Source organism: Bactrocera latifrons, unplaced genomic scaffold (assembly GCF_001853355.1).
Source record: "Bactrocera latifrons isolate USDA-ARS-PBARC rearing strain unplaced genomic scaffold, ASM185335v1 scaffold_416, whole genome shotgun sequence".
Taxonomy (NCBI): Eukaryota; Metazoa; Arthropoda; class Insecta; order Diptera; family Tephritidae; genus Bactrocera; species Bactrocera latifrons.
The window spans coordinates 19404-40830 of NW_017537064.1; the positions used below are offsets into that span (position 1 = coordinate 19404).

The 21427-nt window shown below is 37.4% G+C and overlaps 1 protein-coding gene across 3 annotated transcripts in view; it reads left to right on the top strand.

Moving 5' to 3' along the window:
* The window catches only part of LOC108972692, a gene marked incomplete at its 5' end in the record, with an annotated part of 63404 nt that overhangs the window by 11794 nt on the left and 30183 nt on the right, over nucleotides 1-21427 (top strand). For all 3 annotated transcript variants that reach the window (XM_018939404.1, XM_018939406.1, XM_018939405.1), the window contains 7 exon segments: nucleotides 6421-6668; nucleotides 6774-7244; nucleotides 8553-8753; nucleotides 12407-13018; nucleotides 19529-19710; nucleotides 20012-20302; nucleotides 20380-20851. In XM_018939404.1, coding sequence (XP_018794949.1) covers nucleotides 6421-6668; nucleotides 6774-7244; nucleotides 8553-8753; nucleotides 12407-13018; nucleotides 19529-19710; nucleotides 20012-20302; nucleotides 20380-20851 — 2477 coding nt within the window.

Sequence of the window (21427 nt, forward strand, 5' to 3'; positions counted from 1 at the left end):
TTTTTTAATAATTTATCTTCTAGTTAAACTAAAAAAAATTTCAAAAACGATTGTAATATTTTTGTATAAATTGAAAGAAGTGGTTTTTGACCAAAAAAATTTTACTTTATGTTGTTTAAAAATATGTTCAAACTTGACTTTTCTTAGTTTTTCAGTTTAAATAGAAGATAATTTAATGCCAAAGATAATAAACTTTGCCCGAATTCCATACGATGTTTAGTTTTTTCTATCCTGCCCTCCAATTAAGAAAAATCGTAAAAATTATTTATTTATTTATTTATTTATAAAAACGTGAAACAATAATACAATTACTTTTCCACGAAAAAAGGAGCACTGGCTGCCAGGACCTTCGGCCATTCGTAAAAATTACAAACCGAGAAATCTAGCGTCAAAGTTTTCGCTTTCTGCTCAAGCGCTCATATATTTGCTAGACGTTCGGTCACTATTTCCCTTCTAGCTTCGAAAATATTTCGAGTTCTCATCTATAACTTTGGGGGACATATTCTTAGATTTTTTTTAAAGAGAGCAAACTAAAAAAATCGAGTTTTTGAAGCTTCTAAAGCAGGCTCTCCCCTTAAGGGGTTGTATGGGTTTCCTCGGGAAAAAGATAACCTTTTTCAATAATTTTTTTCTCATATAAAAAATTAAATATTTTATTACAATTTTTTATTGTTACAAACATACACTATTAACAGAGAAACTCTGAAATTTTTGAAAAAAAATTTTTAAACTCGGCCATTGCGACCGAATCAATCCTGGTCACCCCTCGCAAAAAATGCACCCGCGTTGGCAGAATAACTCCTCACAGCATCAACAAAAGTGAGATAATACGTGTATCAGATAAAACCTTAACTTAGAACTTTTTTGACAGACATTTCCCAAAAAGTTGTACTCGAAAAAAATCCTTTGCATAAGTCCTTATCAATTTTGTCTCAAAGACCTGTGTAAAATATTATAAGGATATGTTGAGTACATCTCGAGAAATCTTGCCAACCGACTTCAAAGGCATAGTTTTAAGAAAAACGCGTTTAATGACGGCTCACTCTGCCTAGCTAGCCTCAAGCGCATAAGTTCTCAAGACTGTATCTCCGAAACTATTACTCGGAACAACTTGAAAATTTAGAACAATATTCGAGAGATAGAATTTAAAAAGATTTAATGAGCTAGACAGTAGTTCTCAAAGGTTCAATCTAGTTTTAATTTTTCCTGGAATAAGTCCTCCAAAACCATGGCTTTGAAGAGTTATCACATTACGAGATACTGAAGTGATAACATCGAAACTATTCAGGCAATAAATAATAAATTAGTTGAGGCACTACGCTGCGCCAACACGACCTCTCACGGCATAATGTTATGTAAGGTGGCAATCACTACACTTTTTGTGAAGAACTCAGTCTACATCATGTGAGCACTATAGAAGGAATTGAAAATGATGATTGGTGCGGCCGAGAACGCAGTTTACATATATAATACGTCTAATACTGTTCAGCTCTAATGAGGGATGTGTGAAACAATGGATGTTAGAATAATTTACTGGCGAAACACGAAACAATTTGAAGGTAATGTGGATGGATCAAGAGTTGCAACAGGCAATGGATGTTAGAAGAATATACAGGCGAAACTTTGAGGTTATGTGGATTAGTTATCGGACTAAATGGCAACCAAGTTTTCCAACAAATCTAGGTATAAAGCCATTCCTATCATATTTTGTGCTTATCTTCGTAGGTAACAGGTTAATAAAGTATCATGAAGGATAAGTACAGGTATAAACCACTAAAATTAAGCACTCTTTAACAGTGGTATGTATACATATGTATTTACCAAATATTTAGAAAAAATTCGATTTTGTGCTCTATTGTTGCATGTGCAACATACAAGCATACTTGAATATGTAGACAATCAACATTCCTTGGGCGATGACTTTTGAATTTGTTTCGAAAAAATTGAGAATCTGCACTTTGCCTCACCTTTCACTCCAATCAAACTGACTGCAGGAGTATGCGACTTAACTTGAATCCAATCAACTAAGCAAATATTGTGTGCTTTTAAAACATCATCATTTACATGGACGCTTTGTCATTCGTGTATTCTTTTTCCTATTGTTTTGGAATAATTTTCATCGCCACTTGCTTTTATACCGCTTTGCATAAATGACGAGAAATACTCAACTAAACAAGCAAGTATTTGTCCTTCTTGTCAGTATTGAAATATATGTACACATATACATGGAGCTGTGTTTGCATAGAGGAGTCAGGCTGTTGCTAATGACTTAATAGGATGTTGCCGCTACGGTCAGTTGGCTTTGGCTGAGCAGACTGTCGAAAGTTGTTGCTACTTTTTATGCACACGATCTTTTCGAACATGTCTGCAAATATATTTACTCACAATCACAAATAAAAGGAAAATTGCTTTTCCAACGGCTTTTTATAGGGTGTTGCTTTTAGGTGTAAAACAAATATTATTTGAAATAATAAAAGTAATGAATCTTGATCAAAAAAAACTCGTCGAGATCACGAGCTTCAATTTCAGGCATCAAATAGCATGATAATCATAACGCGATAACGGTCGCTATTGCCCGAAAATGACGAATCTTCTTGGAATTTTTTAAGAAACCATAAAGCAAAGCGATGTTGCTAGAGAATGTCGAGTGGATTCAGCTCTTGCACAAGCTTTATTTTCGCTTCCAATTTAAGATATCGACGTAAAATGCCCCAATGTCGTTCCATACGTTAGTCTGAGTCTATTATATTTAATAATTCAGGGATGCTTTTAAACTTGAATGATAATAAATATGTCGATAACAAAAATAAAATTTTCTATAACATAGTCAAAAAACATAATTATCAATCAAAATAAAAATATATGTTGACTTTGTTTCATAATATTTTCGAAATTTTTGTAAAATTGATTTATTTTTAACTTTTTCGTGTTTGAGTTGCTTACAAAATATAAAAAAATTACAATCGATTAATATCTATGATGATCTCTATTCAGTATATTAAAAATGGCAGACAAGAGTTCTTTTTGGTTTTGTGACTTGCTAACTACCAGGTCTCAAATTTGAGGCAATATTTTGAGGCTAAAGCTAGAGACTGTTTAGTGAATAGTAACTAATCACAAATTGAGATTTTACCACAAAATGGCTCAAATAGAGACTAGATGCTGGTTACAGAATCCCACTATTAGTGTTAACTTTAGTTTGCCATATCCCAAATGTCAAGACAGAAATGTCGAACCCACACTGTCGACTTTGGCAGCTGTTTTGACAGCGATCTATTTAAGAAATTCAATACTCCTGATGAAGGCTATAACGTTAAATATACACCCTAATAAACACCCTCTATATGCCATATTTGCTTGTGTAGCTGCATTCTCAAGTTAAATCGTTGACAGCAATTTGATGGCAGCTTAAATTTATTTACTTCCACTGTTTATTTGTAGTTTTTGCGCTAGTGAAGCTTCTTTTTCTCTTACTGCTCTTTGCTGTGAACTCTTCGTTTGGTTTGTGTGTTTCAGTAAAACGCCGAAACAGTATAGTTAATGGAATTGTAATTTCCTTTAGTGTAATCTGCTTTTTATACTTACATAAAATTCAGAGTTTGTGTTTAATAACGATTTCTTTCACCAAACGTTTTTATTGAAATTTCTTTACAGAAAATCAGTTGTTATAAATTCTATATTTATAGACAAGACATTTTTGGTAATCTATATACAACCAGAGAAGTTTGCACTTCTTAGAATTTGTATATGATTTTTTGCCAGAATCTAGCACAGAATTGCAATATGAAATGTACAAGAGGCATAGTTTTACAATGTTCGCAAATGTTCAATGTATTGGTAACAGAGCCTCCTGTCCCTACATGGGATGAAAAACTTAACTAGAAAAATGTTTAGGAATAAAAAAATATATATTTTTCCAAAACTTTTACAGTAAGATAGGAAGGAGTGCAGCTACCATAGGCTTACGGCTGGAGATACCTTTAATACCGTCAAAAAAAGTAACTTTTTCCACTTTTATTATGGGATAATAAACACAGATCACATCCGAATTTTTTGCATATATATTAAGAGATATTATTAAACTACAAAATAAAAATAATTTTATGTTAAAACAAAACCGAAATAGCGGAAATATCAAAGTTCCCGTTGATTGACATTTTTTCGACATCAAAATTGTTAAACAACTATCAAACTGTCATATTTCTCGGAAAAGCACTCTATCACGCACTTAAGTATACAATTTTCTATAAAATACGCTTTGGCTCATATAAATCGGTTAAAAAGTTCGTTCGCAGTTTTGACGGGCGGATAAACAAAGTTAGTTTCGAGGAAACGAGCTTCAAAGTTTTGGTACCTATACAGTCGCTGCATGAAGTGCACCGGTTCTGGGGTCTATTTCTTTGAAATTATTCGAAGTAAGCCAATGAAACTTCGGGGCTATATTTGCGAATAGTTTTTCAATTGATTAAAGCGGAAAAAAACATTTCTAATTTTTTGAATCTTCTAAAGGTATCTCCTCCCCCTAAACTGCACTGCATGCGTCATTTTTATGCACCATACATAGTAAGATCATTATAATTTTGCTATCTCGTTTTATCGTTCTGCTAGTTCATTTTTACATGAAGTAAAATTGAGTCAAAGGATCCTGGTTTTGTGTAGTAAATAACTATTTGTGTTGTTATTGTTTGTTGTATCGTAATGACTTCTATTGTTCCAAGTTAAGGTTTTTTTGGGGTTTGTGATAGAGCGGAGTATTTACAGACAAAGTGGAAATCAGTTTCCGTATTTGCTTCCATCCATCAGCTGCTGCAAATATCGTTAAAAGACATACCCCTTTCTAGTGCTTGCTCTCCAAAAGTCCAGGCCCTCGTTATAGTAGCTATAGGTATAAATGTACTTGTTCGTACCTCTAGTCTGGTCATACTTGGACCATATCCGCTTGGATATCTTCCAATTTTTTGTTCATTATCACATGTGTTTAATTAATTAAGTGCTTGAAAGGCCGTGATTTGATCGTTTCCAGTCAGATTCGTCTTAAGAGGCACCTAGCTTTGACAACGTATTGTCTTTTTCTTTACTTCAGTAATTATATTTCCAGTTCCGGGGAGCCTCCTCTTAATCCCGCTAAATTATTTCAATACTTCTTTTTTTTCAAATTTGTCAAGATTTCAATATTTTTCTACTTTGTCATAATTAAAAAGCCCTTTCTTGATAAATTATCAAGATGTCAAATGTTCTAGACAACGCTTTTTGTAAACAAAACATTTATAAAAGTAAATTTTTTAGAATGGATGTTATTTTGCTTTTATTGGTTTTGTTAGACTAAGAGGAAGTTCGCAAAATAGTAAACACTTAATTTAAGAAGTTTACGAGATGTTAGTCAAGTTGTTATTATATTATAACCAACGATTACCCTACCCTTTATCACTCATCATTGAACTCCGGACAAAGGAAAATAACTGCTAACAGTTTGGTAACTAGAGTTCCATACAACAGAGCCATATTCCAATATAGATCTAATCAAAACTTTTAGAAAGTGTTTGAGTGACACACGGATCTTTCAGGACTATGTTATCGATATGAAGAATAAAATATTAACTAACTAGTTATCTAGTAAATAGTATTTTATTACATTAGGAGAGGGGAACTCAGATCTTCAAGAAAACCATATTGTCCTACATCTGAAAGAGTATCCACAAATATCACTCGTTATTATACAGAAAAATTTCGTTTGCCCCGTCATCATATAGATGAATTAGCTCCACGTGATAAACAAAAAAATCTCACTACTTGTATATAAAAAACTCTTCTGAAGCTTTACAGTTTATCAAGGTTGATTCAGAATAACAAAAAGCTCTGGACTTGATACAATTCTTGATAAATTGTCAATATTTTGTTAGTTTGTCAAGTATACAGAATATAAGCTTCTTACTGATCTTGAGCTCTTTCAGCTGCAAAAGCTAAAAGTGAGTTTGTCACTCTTTTCAAGATTGGTAACGGTCTGAAATATTAATAAATATGTATTCGTTCATCTATAAAGATATGAATCTCGGCGGAACCATAAACAATCAGCTATTTCTGGTGAAAACCGGGTTATGTTTTGGTGAGTCATGCATATATGAATTAAAGAGATACTATTGATGATGACAAAGGGTTTCACAACTTTATATAATTATTAAATTGTGCATATGTGAGCTTATTAATCAAAAATATTTATTCAAACTATAACTAATTTTCAATAAAATTAATGAGTAGTAAATAATAATTAAAAAGAAAATCCAAAGCTTTTAGTCCTGACTATAAGCGACATAAAATTGTTTTAATCTAGAGCACTTTAAATATTCTTACGTCTTTCTGCATTTTATCTGCTTTCGTTTCATGCCAACAACACTACCAATACACAACCACTTGACACATCAGTGACCTGCTGAAGAAGCTCTCTGTTAAAGCTGGCCTAATTGGTTGCTTCCGCGGCCTAGTCGTCAACGGCGAAATACTCGACATTTACAGTTATATGTCGGTACATCTTTCAGAGATAATTAAAGATTGCAAGCCGTCGTGTGTGCCGTCGCCGTGTAAAAATGGCGCACAATGCAAAGAACTATGGAGTACTTTCCAGTGTGTGTGTAGCAATCCCTGGGCGCACATCGGTGAATTCTGCGAAACAAGTAAGTGTGCTCACTTTGAATCTTTGCTCACTTGAATTGCAATCTTTACGAAATCTAAGCGCTTGTTTGAAATCTTTCTCTCATTTCAACTTCTCCATTTTGCAGACATCAACGAGAAGGCACTTACCTTCATCACACGTGAGTCGTTCTTGATGCGCAATTACATTAGCACACCCGCTGCTACGCCGCCCTTCCTGCCGGCCGCCTACTCCATCTACGGCATCAATGAGGAACGGGACATCATCAAAGGCATACTCGCACAAGACATACTCATCAACTTACGCACTTACGATGCGAATGCGTTAGTCTTATATGCAAACGATCATTACAACAATTTCGTGCACTTGTATATTAGCTCCGGTCGCGAAATTGTCTTCCTCTATAATTATGGCGATGCAATTGTTAATTTGACTATAGTTGATGTGTCCGTGAGTAGCCTGAACAGCATTCAGGTGGCCATTGAGCGTGAGGAGCAACGCACCACGATGCACGTGAACGAGCAGAGCGTGAGCGTGGAGAGAGGCATGATGCTATTGGATGAATACAGCAACAAACCGTGGGTTAATCCGGAGAAAGGTAATTAAGAAAATTTGTGTAAATTTTGACTTAATTGAGACTGGTTCATTTTTCAAAAATGATATCAAGTTTTATACATCATATTAGAAGAACCAGAACCAGAGAGAAACACTACTATTTCTTAAAATCATAGCCTTAATCGATTTGTGGTGAGCCAAAAACGCTTCGTCGTTCTATGAGCTGTTGCACTTTAAGAAATCTTTGAGTAATACAACTGACATGGCCTTGAAGTCATTTAGAGCGCGTTCAGGGTTGATCGAGGAGTGCCTAACCTCGCTAACAATAGCATCGACTGTCTTTGTAATAAGACTGGTATGGGTGCCAAACAATGGCACTCTAGAACCCCTGTCGAGAAAATTTGAGTGGGTCGGTGCTCCGATATCCTGTTTAGTTTTACTACTAGATATCTGAGCTTCGCGAAAGCTTGGCCAGTTTTGGGCCACTATCGGTACATGCGCCTTTGCAAAAGCCTTTTGTCCCAAGATCGATCGCGGATGATCTAGTTATCTCTTTGCCCTCAGTAAAGCTATCCTCTCCCTAGTTGTGAGGCCTTTAACAGGCCATCGCCCTATTGTCATCCATGCTGTAAAGTTAAGAATCTTAGCGGACACCATTTGCAGAAGCTGTATGGAAGAAGATCAGGTGGAAAGAACTCCACACTTCCTTCTTGACTTTCCTGCTTTTGTGAGGTCAAGACTTAAACACTTGGGAGCGCATACCTTCAGACTTCCCACCGAACTGGCGGGAGTGGGAATTAAACACCTGTGCAAACGTGTAGTTGGTTTCTAAGATAAGTTACAAATCCGAACACAGGTTTTTTTTCTATGACTACATACATATATAGCAGTCTATATGGGATCTTCGAACAACCATCTAACCTATTCTAACCCACTCTATTTATAGGATCATACGTATTTCAACGGTTATTTTGGTTTGGTAAGCAAAAACCTTACTAGGGATCACTTTCAATGGTCTATTTAGTCTTCCTTATAATCTTAATCCCACCCTCCACTGATACCGAAATATTACTGAAAAAATACTGACAGCTAATTCAGAATAAAAGTGATGCTCAGCAACAACAGTATTTGAGCGATTTTGAAAATAATTCTGAAACAGAAAGCCGAAACCAAAACAGAAAAGTAACATAATCCATTTTCGACATCCAATGTTTTTAGTATTTGAAAAATTATCAAAATTTTAAGAAAATATTTTCTAGCGTTCCCCTATTTTCCAACGTCATTTCAACGTTCATTTTATGAGCCGGAAATCTTCATTTAACATATTTCCTAACGCATTCCTGTTTTACAGAGGTTCTCTCACCACACCGTCCACCCGCACCGCCAACGGAGTACTTCCAATTTAATATTGGCGGTTATGATCCTGCGAATTTGCTAAGGCCCAATCTGGATGCTCCTGCGCTGCAGGGATATATTGGCTGTGTGCGTGGCCTGAAAATTGGCACAAATCTAATCGACTTGGCTGACATCAACGAACGGAATATTTCGCCCAGTAAGTACACAGAAATGCAATTCCAACACAACTCTACGTATGTATGTATGAATGTATATGTGCAACTGTAAAACTAACACAAATTACACTTGGCGAGGAAATTCAATTTTAAAAAGTCACATACGAAGCTAAGCGGAAGAGATTTGCACTTGTGTGTGACTGCAGCATCGATTTGGTGAAATCGTGCAAGGACATATTGGGAGCGTGCGTTTATGGCAAGCATACATACTATATATTTGTTTCTAATGCTTATGCTCGTGGTATACATGTGGAAATATAACGCTAGGAATTAGTATACGAATTAGAAAGTTAGGGCGGGTTTACATTTTGAAAAAAAATATTATTTTCTCCAATTCGCTGACAACAATATCCATAGAAAAACTTGCAATTAAAAACGGGTATACATAACTTTTGATTAAATTTCGTTCTACCAACACTTCAGTGTTTCTAAATTTACTTATCTCCGATCTTAAGCAGGTCATATATTTTAATTTTTTTATCTAGTAATCTCGTATTATTTAACCTTTATACACCTTTAAATTATGTCTTAAATTATATTCATCAATATTATATCAAATTATGTAGACATAGTGAGCTTTTAAAAAACATCGCATGCTAATAACTGCCTGTAAAGTCAAAAGACTATAGTTTACACCTCCTTTCTAAGCAATAGACCTCCTTCCTTTTGCTCTAAAGTAATATATTTAGATGACGATTTCTTTTTTTTAGACATGAACTTTTCAAGAAAAAATGAAATGCTTGTAGTTTAATATTATGGGCAAGAATTAAGCTTTGTTACAAAGATAAGGATTTTACATTATTATCTAAAACTGAGTTTTGGCAAGTGACCACCGCGGCTGAATCAAATATATTCTAATAAATTCAGTCTTCGTACCAATTGGTACGCCGAATATTCTCTTCGAAGTCGTCAATCGCCTCGGGCTAATCTGCGTGGACAATACCCCACAAAAAAAGCCCAGCGGGTTTAAATCACGCAATCTTGGAGGCCGATCCACAAGCCCACGACGCGATTTAATGAGCTCACCAAAAGTTTTATTCAAAAAATTGTTCGGCTGTATGACATTTAGCATCATCGTTTGAACCAAAGGTCGTCCAGATCAACATCCTCTAATTTAGGAAAGAATTCATTAATTATATAGAGTCATAATTGATTGTAGCATTGATTGTAACATTATAGATGAATTCATTTTAGAAGAAATACCAGAAGGTGATCAATTTCGCGATTTCCCACATTAAAACAGAAACTGTAAATATAATGGGGAATGTTTATTATCATTCGAAAGAACATTCTTTTCCATTTATTTTTTGAAGATTATCTCTTTCAAAAGTTGGCCGCGGCTACATCTCGAATGGTCCATCCGTTGAGTCTAATTTTCGATGACTCGTACGAGCACTTCGACTTCGGCCTGAATCGAAGCGGGATTGTCCGCATAGACATTAGACTTTACATATCGCTACAAGAAAAAGTCGAACGGTGTGATATCTCATGATCTTTATGGCTAATCGACCGGCCTAAAACGTCAAAATATCTGCTCACTGAAGTGTTCTTTCAATAAGTCCATTGACTTATGCGATATGTGGGAAGTGGCGCCGTCTTGTTGAAGTCGAAAGGAGCCGAGATCACGAGCTTCAATTTCAGGTATCAAATGCAAACGGAACAACCCGTGCACCTTTCGTTAGATTCGATCAAAACGCGATAAATGGATGTTTTGGAGATGTTCAACTCCCTTTCCATGAATTTCGATGATTATTTCGGCTGATTTTTGATGAATTCACGCACAGTTTCGATGGAATTTCCGGTGATCTCAGATTTTGATTGGCACACATGTTGATCGTCATTTGTGTTCTCACCACTCGTGCACTCTGCTACGGGATAAGCAATCATCGCCATAAACTTGTTTTATCAATTGAAACGTTTCGGTAAAAGTTTTGCCAATTTTAAAACAGAATTTAAGGTTGGCTCTTTGTTCGAAGCTCATTTTCGCACCGATAACACAAACATACTGATACTTAAAACGCAAAAACTTCACTGCAAATCAATGAAATGTCATGAAATTCTCACTGGACAATCGATAAAGATAGACGATGCTAACTCACCTGTTCCTGTTTATTTTGGAACGAACCTTGTAGTCGGTTGTCATGGCGCGACAACGGCCGCCCGTGATGGTTATGTTCTTACTGGCATTATTTTTGAATAAATATGGATGATTCCTTGTTTACATAGCCATTGAGCCAGAAACAAAGTTTGGCTCGAAAACGTCGGATCTTCTTGGAGCTTTGCAAGAGCTCATAGCCGGCATTCTCCGGAACAGAGTTCAGAGCCAAGTTTCATGCTGCTAGGATCCCGTTTCAACGGCCTTTTGAGGCAAGGAAACAAAAGAAAGCCCAGGGGGTCACATCTGGGCTGTAGGGCGACAGCGGAAGCGTTGGGATGCTGGCCTTGGTTAGGTAGCTGTTCACCAAAAAGGCTCTGGACGGTTATATCGAAGCCGAAGAGTTGTCCAAGATAGGGGTAAATATTGAGCAATTATAAAGGGAAAATATATTATTCCTAATGCTTAGTCCACAGACAACTTCAGTTATAGACAAGCTGTCACATAAAACCGCAAAATAACCAAGCATATTCTACTGAATAGGTTAAAAATAATTATACACAGGTCTTCTGTAAGGTCTAAAAACTTCAAATGGCAAACTAACCGACCAAAAGTCGATCTAACTTAATGTTCCCATATACCATATACCATTTATTATTACTCTGTGTTGCTTAGTTAGTATGCTCCCAAGCGCATGTCGGTTAGCCTTTTGGTATGTTTACAAACATATGCGTATGTCCGCTTTATGGTCATTACTGCCAAAGATTAATGTCAATCGGATAAGCTAAAGTAGCGAGTAGCCGCAAAAGCGCTGAGCAAAAGCACATAGATTTTCAATATGCCAATGCGAGTAAGTTAGGTTTCAGTATGAGCCGAATATTGAATCAGATCCACAGTGTTGGGCCCAAATGATAGCTAACTAAGAGCAAACGTTCTGCGACCGACCAGAAAATTGATTCACTTTGATTTATAGTCATTCTAAGTTAATGGAAAGCCGCAAAAGTAAAACTTAAAGGGAATCGAAGTTTCAGAGATGCACACGGCTTGCAAGTTGTCTTCGTAATAATGAAAAAAATATACGAATTGGAAAGCATTATGAAAGACTTATGAATTATTTAGCATATGGGGTTCTAAGTTCTAATAGTTCCGGATCCAATACAGTATTTAAATAGTGTAGCTATCAGTGAGATCTTTGAAAGTTAGGTGATGAACCGCATGAAATCGGAAACACAGAAAATAGGTATACCTAAATCTGAGCTATGAAGATAAGTTGTTAATAAAATACAACAAATCGCCATCCCCGACTCCTTTAGTGACAGCCTATTCTTGAGTAAAAAAATCAAGTATAATAATAAGTTGCGTAATTTAGTACCAATGAGTTAGACAATGGCCGGTATAAAAACATGTTTATCATAGCATTGCTAAGAACCTTTCTTAGAAGTACATTGCTTAAAAAGTAATTAGAATAGCTATAAACTAGTTTAAAGATAACCTATACCAAATTTAGTATTTTCATCCCTCTCTCTCTCTTCCCCACAGCCATGGAAGGTGTGCTGCCCAACTGCCAAATCAAATGTGACGCCGAGCCTTGCAAAAATGGCGGCATATGTAAAGAGAATTTCGCCAAACAGGAGTCCACATGCGACTGTGAGCACACCAGTTTTCTGGGTGAATTTTGCATGGAGGAGAAGGGTGCGGACTTTAGCGGCGAATCAACATTGTTGCGTAAATTCGAGCTTACCGGCAAAGTGGACTACGTGCGATTGCAATTGGCATTCTCCTCGTTCGATTTGCGGCGTGCCAACCGTGTGATGTTGTTATTGCAGCCGACCGGTGATCGCAGTTATTACCTGATGGTAGCCATTAACGCTGATGGCCATCTACTATTCGAAGAGGACCGTGAAGGGCCGGCCGTTGGGGCGCACATCGATCGAAGTTTTCTGAATAATGCACGCCACTCCATCTACTACATACGCAACGGCAGTGAGGCCACTCTGTATATTGACCGCGAAAAAGTGCCATTGACAAAGATACAGACACGTGCTCCGGTGCCGACGAGTGATGTGGGTGGAAATCGTGTACAAATTGGTGGCATCAATACAACAGATGCGAGATTTGCTGTGTTCAAGAGTTATAGCGGCTGTCTGTCGAGTAAGTAGCTATTTTGTATGTAGCTTCTCTATTTTAACACATACACATGCATTGATTGGTAAGTAGAAATAAGTGGCTCATAAAATGCCTGTTTTCTTGCCTCTTATAATGTTTGATCAGTCATATATTTTGTTGGTGAATTTGGTGACGTAAAATAAATGAAAGTTAAGTTGAACTAAGACTGCAAACTAAGCGAGACTATCTAGTAGAAATGCTTTAACAAGCATTTTGTTATCAAACACTAATTATGCTCCATGAGGAATGACCCACAAGGTCCTTACTATATCCTTTTAACCTATACGTCTCCGAAAACCCCTTTTCTCTTTAACAACGGCGACTTTTCTACATCCTAAGTTATTTCGTAAATATTTGTAATCGACGTATCTTCTCCGCTTAATTCTTCTCCGATTTTTTATATTTTTATCTACAATAGAACTGATTTCTTCTGTAGCCTAAATTTTAGCAAAAACTATTTTTCAGAAATATTCTCCGATGACATAGTAAAATGTGTGTAGCTCCATCACAAAACCAGAAGAGACAAAATTCAATATATTGCATGGAGGTTAGACTCGACCGATGTCATCCATATTTCCAGTGTGACAAATAAAAAGTTATACAAATACTATACCTGAGAATAGGTCGCTATGTTAACTTGTTAGGAGAATTATTGACCCTATTTTACGAAGTTTAGATACGAGGGTACACTATTATCAGAAAAAGATGCTCTTTTTATTCCAACTATATGCTTTACAGATTAGACAATATTTTCCGTAAAAAGGCGCCATGAGCACTGAAGTTGACCTTGCGGCTATACCTAATAAACTGGGGACTTGAAAAGTTTTTTTTCTGATTTGTATTTCGTTAGAGTAATTGCTTTATTTTCGACTTTTTATATTCTGAATAGGCTTTTTATAGTTTGCCACGATGTTTTTAACACCCAAAATGAAGCGCCGGAGACCCCATTAAGCAAATCGACTTAGCGATATACGTCTGTCTGTCTGCCTCTATATACACAAGCCAAACCATTAGTTTTTGAGATATCAGTGAAATTTCGCAAACGTCCTTTTCTCACCAAGGAATGAGTACTTTTTCTCGGAAGCGCCGATATCAATTTTTGTCAAAATACGCAGAATGTTGGACAAAGTTGACGGTAATTCAGTTTTATCAAATTCACAAGCCAACGAGTGGCACAAAGTATTCAAAGACGGTCGAGAGATCATTCAAAACATACTTCGTTCTAGACGACCTTCAAGCTCTTCAACTGATGAAAAAAAATTAAATTAAAGTAGGGTTAAGGTGTTTGAAAATCGTCAGGCAAATATTAGAAAGATTACAAGAAATCTCGAAATCGGTGGCGAATCCGCTCAAATGATTTTGGTGGTTCGTTTGGGTAAGGAACGCGTACTTGCTCGACTCGTCCTGATAAATCTGATTTTTTTCCCCAAACAAGTTCTCTTTGGACTGCTTGATCTTGCGAATTCCGATTTCACATTCATGGAGAGCATTACAACAGCTGATGAAGGACATAGATTTATGGGTGTGACATGTAAACAAGTCAACAATCATTGAAATAAAGGGAAAAAACGACCCGAAACCAAAAAGACAACGCCAATGCCGCTCAGAAATCAATGTGTTACTACTTTTTTGATATTTGTGGTTTGGTGCTTTATGAATTTGTTCCAGAGGGACAACCGGTTAATAAAGAGTTCTATGTATCGTTTGCATGAGAAGATCCATCGAAAATGGCCGAAATTGTGAAAGAACGATTTACGAATTTTAAACAATGATAATCCAAATGATCGAAATTAAAGCAAATACTAGCGTTCAGCCCCCGTATTCGCCAGATTTGACTCCGCATTACTTTTTTTTTAGTTATTTTCAGTCAATCGAAAAGATATGACAAAATTCGCTAAACGAACAGAAAACCATCCCAAAAAGTGCTTGTGAAAAATTTTTCGAGGACTCGACTCGTAGACACAAATGTATTACATCAGCTGGGGATTACTTTGAGGGTGACAAAATAAATATTGTTGAACAATTAGATAAATCAGATGAATATTCTTCCTTGGACATATCAGAGAACAAGTTAAGGTAGAGCCTTAATTAGGGCTCGTTGAGAATAATATCAGGTCTTGAAGTTTTAACTTCTAAAAGCTCTTCATTGTTTTATTTACAATGCAGACTGAACCGGGAGTGACGTAGAAGAGTTTCTCACCAAAATATTTTCCCTTTCAATTTCTATGATACTCAACATCCTGTACCAGCTGCTGTATACTAGACACTTGCCGTCTCTTCATTGGCCACGGGTGCCAAATGTTCTAGTTTAGTGTTTCAGTTAAGTAACTAAGAACTAAGCACAACTTATAGGTCAAGTACGATAAAGGCTTCTTTTTGATTTGTCTTTACTGAATGGGCTTATATAACCCAATTCCGTACTTTTCGTCATTAACAATAATATAAATGGCACATGAAGGAAGCGGGTTGATGGCAACGCCCACTCGTTGTGAAGAACCTTTGAGTTACATGACCATAAGTTACAAATTATATAACAACTTAAGTTAATATTCAGTGTTTATATATATATCCTTGGGTATGTAGACAACTCTCAAAGGTCAAAATTACTTGTTAATGCATGTTGTCTTTGGCGGAATTTTGTTTTCTCCTTCAGTGTTTTAAGTCTCAACCAAAGCACATACATATGTTTTAATTGTAAATATGTAACTCTTTATATACATATACATATATGCATAGGTTTAACTGCTGACTATGCCAAGAGACCGGGTATAAATTTCTCAGCAATGCGCTATTAATTCTTGAAGCTTCGCTAAACTCTTGATGAGGGTCCACTTGACGGACTAAAGTTGTTGCGTCCTGTTACGCCTAACGCACATTACAAACCACAAGCGCAGGTCCATTGAGTCATGACCGCTTTTAGCAGTGCTTTGCTAAACGATGTTGTTGTTGTTTTGCTAGTACTTGATATCCATTTACGCATATGCACATGCCAAAAACAACAAACACATCAGGAACTTGAGAATACGCATGGTGGCGCTGCACTTCATTCTGACGGAGCGCATTCGCAGCAGCTTTCAAGTATGTATATACATACATATGTATAGCTGTGCACATAAGCGAAAACGAAGCGCAAACTGCTTTATCTAGAGTTTTTACAACTTTTGAGGGTCATCAGCGCGGCTAAAATAGGAAAAAGTCAATAACAAACGTCCATCGACTAGCTGGCTGAGTAAATAAAGCACATACGTGTTTGTATGGGTTTGTGTATAAACAGATAGCAGTTCAAAAAGAAATAAAGGCACTTCAAACAAGTTTAAAACGATGGATTTTCTCGCACTTCTTTTTTCATATCCGCTCTCCGACCGACCAACCAGTTCGCTTTCTAAGATTTGTTGCTACTTCATGATGTACATTTATTGCCAAAGTCGTTAACAAAAAAACTTCACGGCTATAAAAAATGGTCTCCACTGAAGCCCCCACAGAGAGTGTAAAGACACAAAGTGAACAAAACGTCGTTAACGTAAGTAAAGAACCGCTGTCGCGCTATTGAATTTATTGTCCACACTGCCGCTTTCAATGACTGGTTTACGGGAATTTTAAAAACTCCTTTGATTAAGTAATTTAAAAATTAGTAGTACCATTTCATTTAAAACATAAATATTAACATAATAAATTTATATTTGACAACTATGTCAAACATCACATCAAAATAATCATTAGTGTTTAGTATACGCTTGTATTTCCGAAGTACATCACGTGCATTCGGCGATTTTGACGTTGAGTGAAATTGTTCAACAAAGAAGTTCCATTAAACTTTGTGTGCGGAATCATGTTTCTGGTGCCGAAACGTTCAGAAAGTCGGAAAATGTCTTTGGTGATAATTGTTTGTCGCGAGAAAGTTTTTTCGATTGGTACAAATAATTCGAAAAGGGACAAGAACGCAATGACGACAAACCACGTCCAGGACGGCCATCAACATAAACCGATGATCAATACGTCAGTAAAATAAAGGAATTGGTGCTTGGCGATTATCAGTCAGAGATCTTACTGGCATCGTTGGAATATCAGAAGGATTAGTGAATACCATTTTGTATGATCATTTAGGCCTAAGAAAATTGAAAGCATGATTGGTTCCAGAATAACACAATTTATTCGGAAATAGCGTCGCGTTAACGTCTGTGAAACAATGCTTTCTGACTACCAGGATGTTATGAAACTCATTATTACTGACGATCTATGTTTACGACTCGGCAACAAACGATCAATCGACCTAATATCGTGGCAAAAGTTAAACCGAAGCCATCAAAAATCAAGGTATGTCAACAGTGTTCTTCGATTTTCGAGGTGTGGTGAACTCCGAATACCTTTGAACACTATTTGAGTATTATGCGTCGCCAAGCTATTCGAAAAAAGAGGCCGGAATTGTGGACCGTTTTTGCACCACGATAATACCCCGCCGCATACTGCATTAACCTCCGTGTGACTTCTGGCTATTCAGCAAACTCAAACGACCGCTTCGGGGAAACTGTTTTAAGTCAAGTGAAGACTTCAAACGTGAATTGCTAGGCGCATCGAAGGCGAAACCACGAAATTGTATGAAAGTTCGAAAATGAAAAACTCAGCGAATATACATAAAATCAATCTGCGAAACACATGACATTGAAAGCTTTCCAATTCTTGGGTTGTTCTCTAAGTACTTTATTTGTTGATAACAGCTGATCTGCATTAACGTTTTTTGGTTAGACTTATCCTGCGTTGGATTTCGAGTCTAACATTGTTGTCGCAGTTAGTGCTGGTTCCAAGATAGACGAAATTATCTACAACTTCGAAGTTATCACTGTCAAAAGTCACGCTTATGGAAGCTCAACTGGTAGTAGTTTCTGCTACTAGGTCCGACCGGAGACTTAATTCTGGTACCACGGGAGCAGGAGCCCTTTTACTCCAACCTGCTGCACGACAGAAGTTTGAGATGAGCCTCGATCCCAAACAAGGTGGTTAGTGAGTCCATTCCACACTGCAAATTAGTACTCAAAATGCTTAGCATTCTCAGGGCGCTTGATTTGATCCGCTTTGCTTTCGAGTGCCTTACTCCACGGCTGTCGTCAGTAGGTACCTACGTAAAGTACTCCGGATGTTGTCAAAAGTGACGTGGGAGCCTAGTCACGAGTGTGACGACTGTTTGTTTGATGACAGAAGATATTACGTCTTGCCTTCGTTCACTGCCAGACCCATCTGCTTCGCTTCCTTATCCGGTTTGGAGAAAACAGAATATCATCGGCATACGCCAGCAGCTGTACACTCTTATAAAATATTGTATCTGCTCGAAGGTCGCACAAAAGGGAGTCGCCTTATCTGAAACCTCGTTTGGCATCGAACGGCTCGGAGAGGTCCTTCCCGATCCTGACGGAACTTTTGCTATTACAGCCGTATTAGTTTTGCGGGGATAAAAGAGTCAAACATCGAGGACTAAAGGCACCTACTTTTAGTGCTATTAAAATCAGCTTTGAAATCGACGAAAATTTGGTGTGTCGATTCTCTTCACCCGGATCTTTTCCAGCATTTGTCGAATTGTGAATATTTGGTCGGTTATTGATTTTTCAGGTCTAAAGTCACACTGATAAGGTCCAATTAATTGGCCATGCTTTCGTCCAACGATATTTTACAAAAAAGCTATTTTATTTAGTTTGCCAAACATGTGATCCATTTTTAAACCTCTTCGTTACTGGCAACGAAAGTGAGGTTGTTTACAAGAATGTAAAGTACAAGAGATCAAGTTTTTAAAAAAGACGAACAAACACTTCGAAAGCCGAAGTTATAAGTCATATGATTTCACATCGATCTAGACAGGAGCGCGGCAAGGAAGATCAAAACGCCATAGAACGATCTATTGGGGTGCAAAAGTCATATGTAAAGAGATAGAACAGATATACATAAGGTTCTCACTGGACTCTAGAGAAGGGACTTCAGAACTTTTAGTGGCGCACGCCTGCTAACTGATCGAATCAGAAATCCCACGAACAAGGCACCATGGGAACAATGCGGCACTACGGACAAGTGACGGCACTCCTTCGTGTATCGCTAAGGTCCAAAGCTGGCCTTTAATTGGCTTATTTAGTTTGTCAGACTAGTCTTGCCTAATCTAACTTACTATTCTAAGATAAACAACATTTATACGGTATTTAGATCCTTCGATATCCGACTTATTAATTCATGATCTCTAATCTGACTTTTTCACAAATATTTTTTCTTTATAAAAACATAGCGAGAGAAGAAATAGTACATAAATTAGAGCAATATTGATTTCTAGCAGTAAATTAAGTATAGTATAGATATTATAAACATATCATATGTACTGCTGATACCCACTGTCAATTAAATGACTTGCTCTCCTCAGGTGATTTCAATGAATACATGTAATTATGTAATAACCACATAAATAAAAATGGATGTGGAAGTTTGGGTTTTACTAATGCAATTTCCCATTATCGCCAACAGATATTTACATACAAGTGAATAATTATGTGATGAAACCGCTGGAGGAATATATGCTCTTCACCAAATCAGGCGCCGACAACATAACTGTTATTCACCCACAGGGTCTGCGCAGCGCACAGTGTATAGCCAAATTCGATATTTCGGAGCAGCCATCACAGGAACCAATGGTCAACGTGAGCTCGGTAAGTAATAGCCAGTGCAGAGGGACACCCCTCATGCACAACAGTCATTGAAGTATAAGCAACAGTAACGGTAGTTTAACGAGATTTCCAAAATGACAATAACACAAACAGAAGCCAATAACCACGCCAAGGTATCAAAATTGCATAATTGTAATGGACCGTTGCTCTGGTTCGTTCTTACCTTCGCGTGTAGTAGATTGGCGCGTAGATTTGCATATGTGAAAGCCTGCTAATGTCTGATTGCGTAGCTTATTTCCTGAGGCCTATGTAGGTACTCATGAAAATGTATTACCTTTTGCAGAGTGTCGAGACTTGGGTTGAAGATCCACCGCAACGCGTCCTTTATGTAGCCAAATTCGGTTACGACGTTTCGGAGAAGGAGGACTCCACGCAAGTGGTATTCATAACGCTGACGTCGCTCTTCGTGATCATAATCATTTGCTGCCTAATAGAGGTGTACCGCAGTCATCGTGCCTATAAGAAACGCATCGAACGCCAGACCGACGAGGATATCATATGGTCAAAGGAACAAGCGACGAAAATGCATGAATCGCCAGCTGTGGCGGGAACACAGTCTTACGCCTACAAAGTGGTGAGTACAACAATGTAACGGAGGCGTAGACCATTAACTGTAATTAAAACGAAATTTATTACTCTTGCCACTTGCAGTTGCCACAGGATGAAAAGAAGTCGGGAAATGGCGCTCCGCTGGTAGGTATTTTGAAAAATGGCAGCGCAGCTGGCGCCGCAACTGTGGCAGGTGCAGCAACGCCGGCTAAAGAGAATGGTAGCACAAAGAAAAACGGAGATATTGACGCGCGCATCGATGAAGAGGATGAAGATGATGCCGAGGATGCCACAAAAGCAGAAGTAGACAAAAGCTTAGATGAAGCCTTGGAGGCAACACAGCCTGAGAAACAAGCGGATGAAAAAGAGATTAGTGAGAAAGGCGCTGGGGACACACTTAAGAAGAAAACTGCAAAAGCAAACGAAGAAAAACCTGTAAGCAATGCTGATGCAAATAAGAGTCCAAACGAGAAACCGAACGACGGGAAGGCTAAAGAGGAAACAAAAGCTAAAGATGAAAGTATCGAACCAGCGAAACAAGATAAATCCAACGTAACGGCGAAGCCAAATGAAGGTATGTACAAAACTTACGACAAATTTTTTATAAAAAGTTAAATTCCAAAACGCAGCATAGAAAGAGCTGACTCTCCCAACCTTTTGCCGGCCTATGCCTTTTTGGCCACTTTCCTGTACGTCAAGCTTTTACAACTTTTGAAAAATTTTCATTTCATTTCAAAATCCTGTAGCTGAAGCATGTAACAAGACACATCAAATAATCTTCGAAATAACGGATCGTTGTTCAATTGTTCAATATTCAGGGCTTTTGTGATAATAGATTAATGTCATTCGGACAGAGCCTTTCTTACCATACATGTTGGTTGGTTGAAAAAAAATGCTCCGGACCGCAGACGATCGCACTTAGGCCAACATTGGGCCCATTGAACCAACGGAAGGTACCAAATTTAAGTCTATTGCAGCAACTCTGTAGATTTCGTAAAAGATCTAATTATTTTCCATCTTAGCTGCCCAATAACACTTAAGTTAGAGTATTTGGAACCTTGAAATATGTATCTTGTCATCCGGCATTCGCATAAATAATGTTCCAATACACCGCCGAATCTATTATTCCCATTTTCAGAAAGTGAGATCT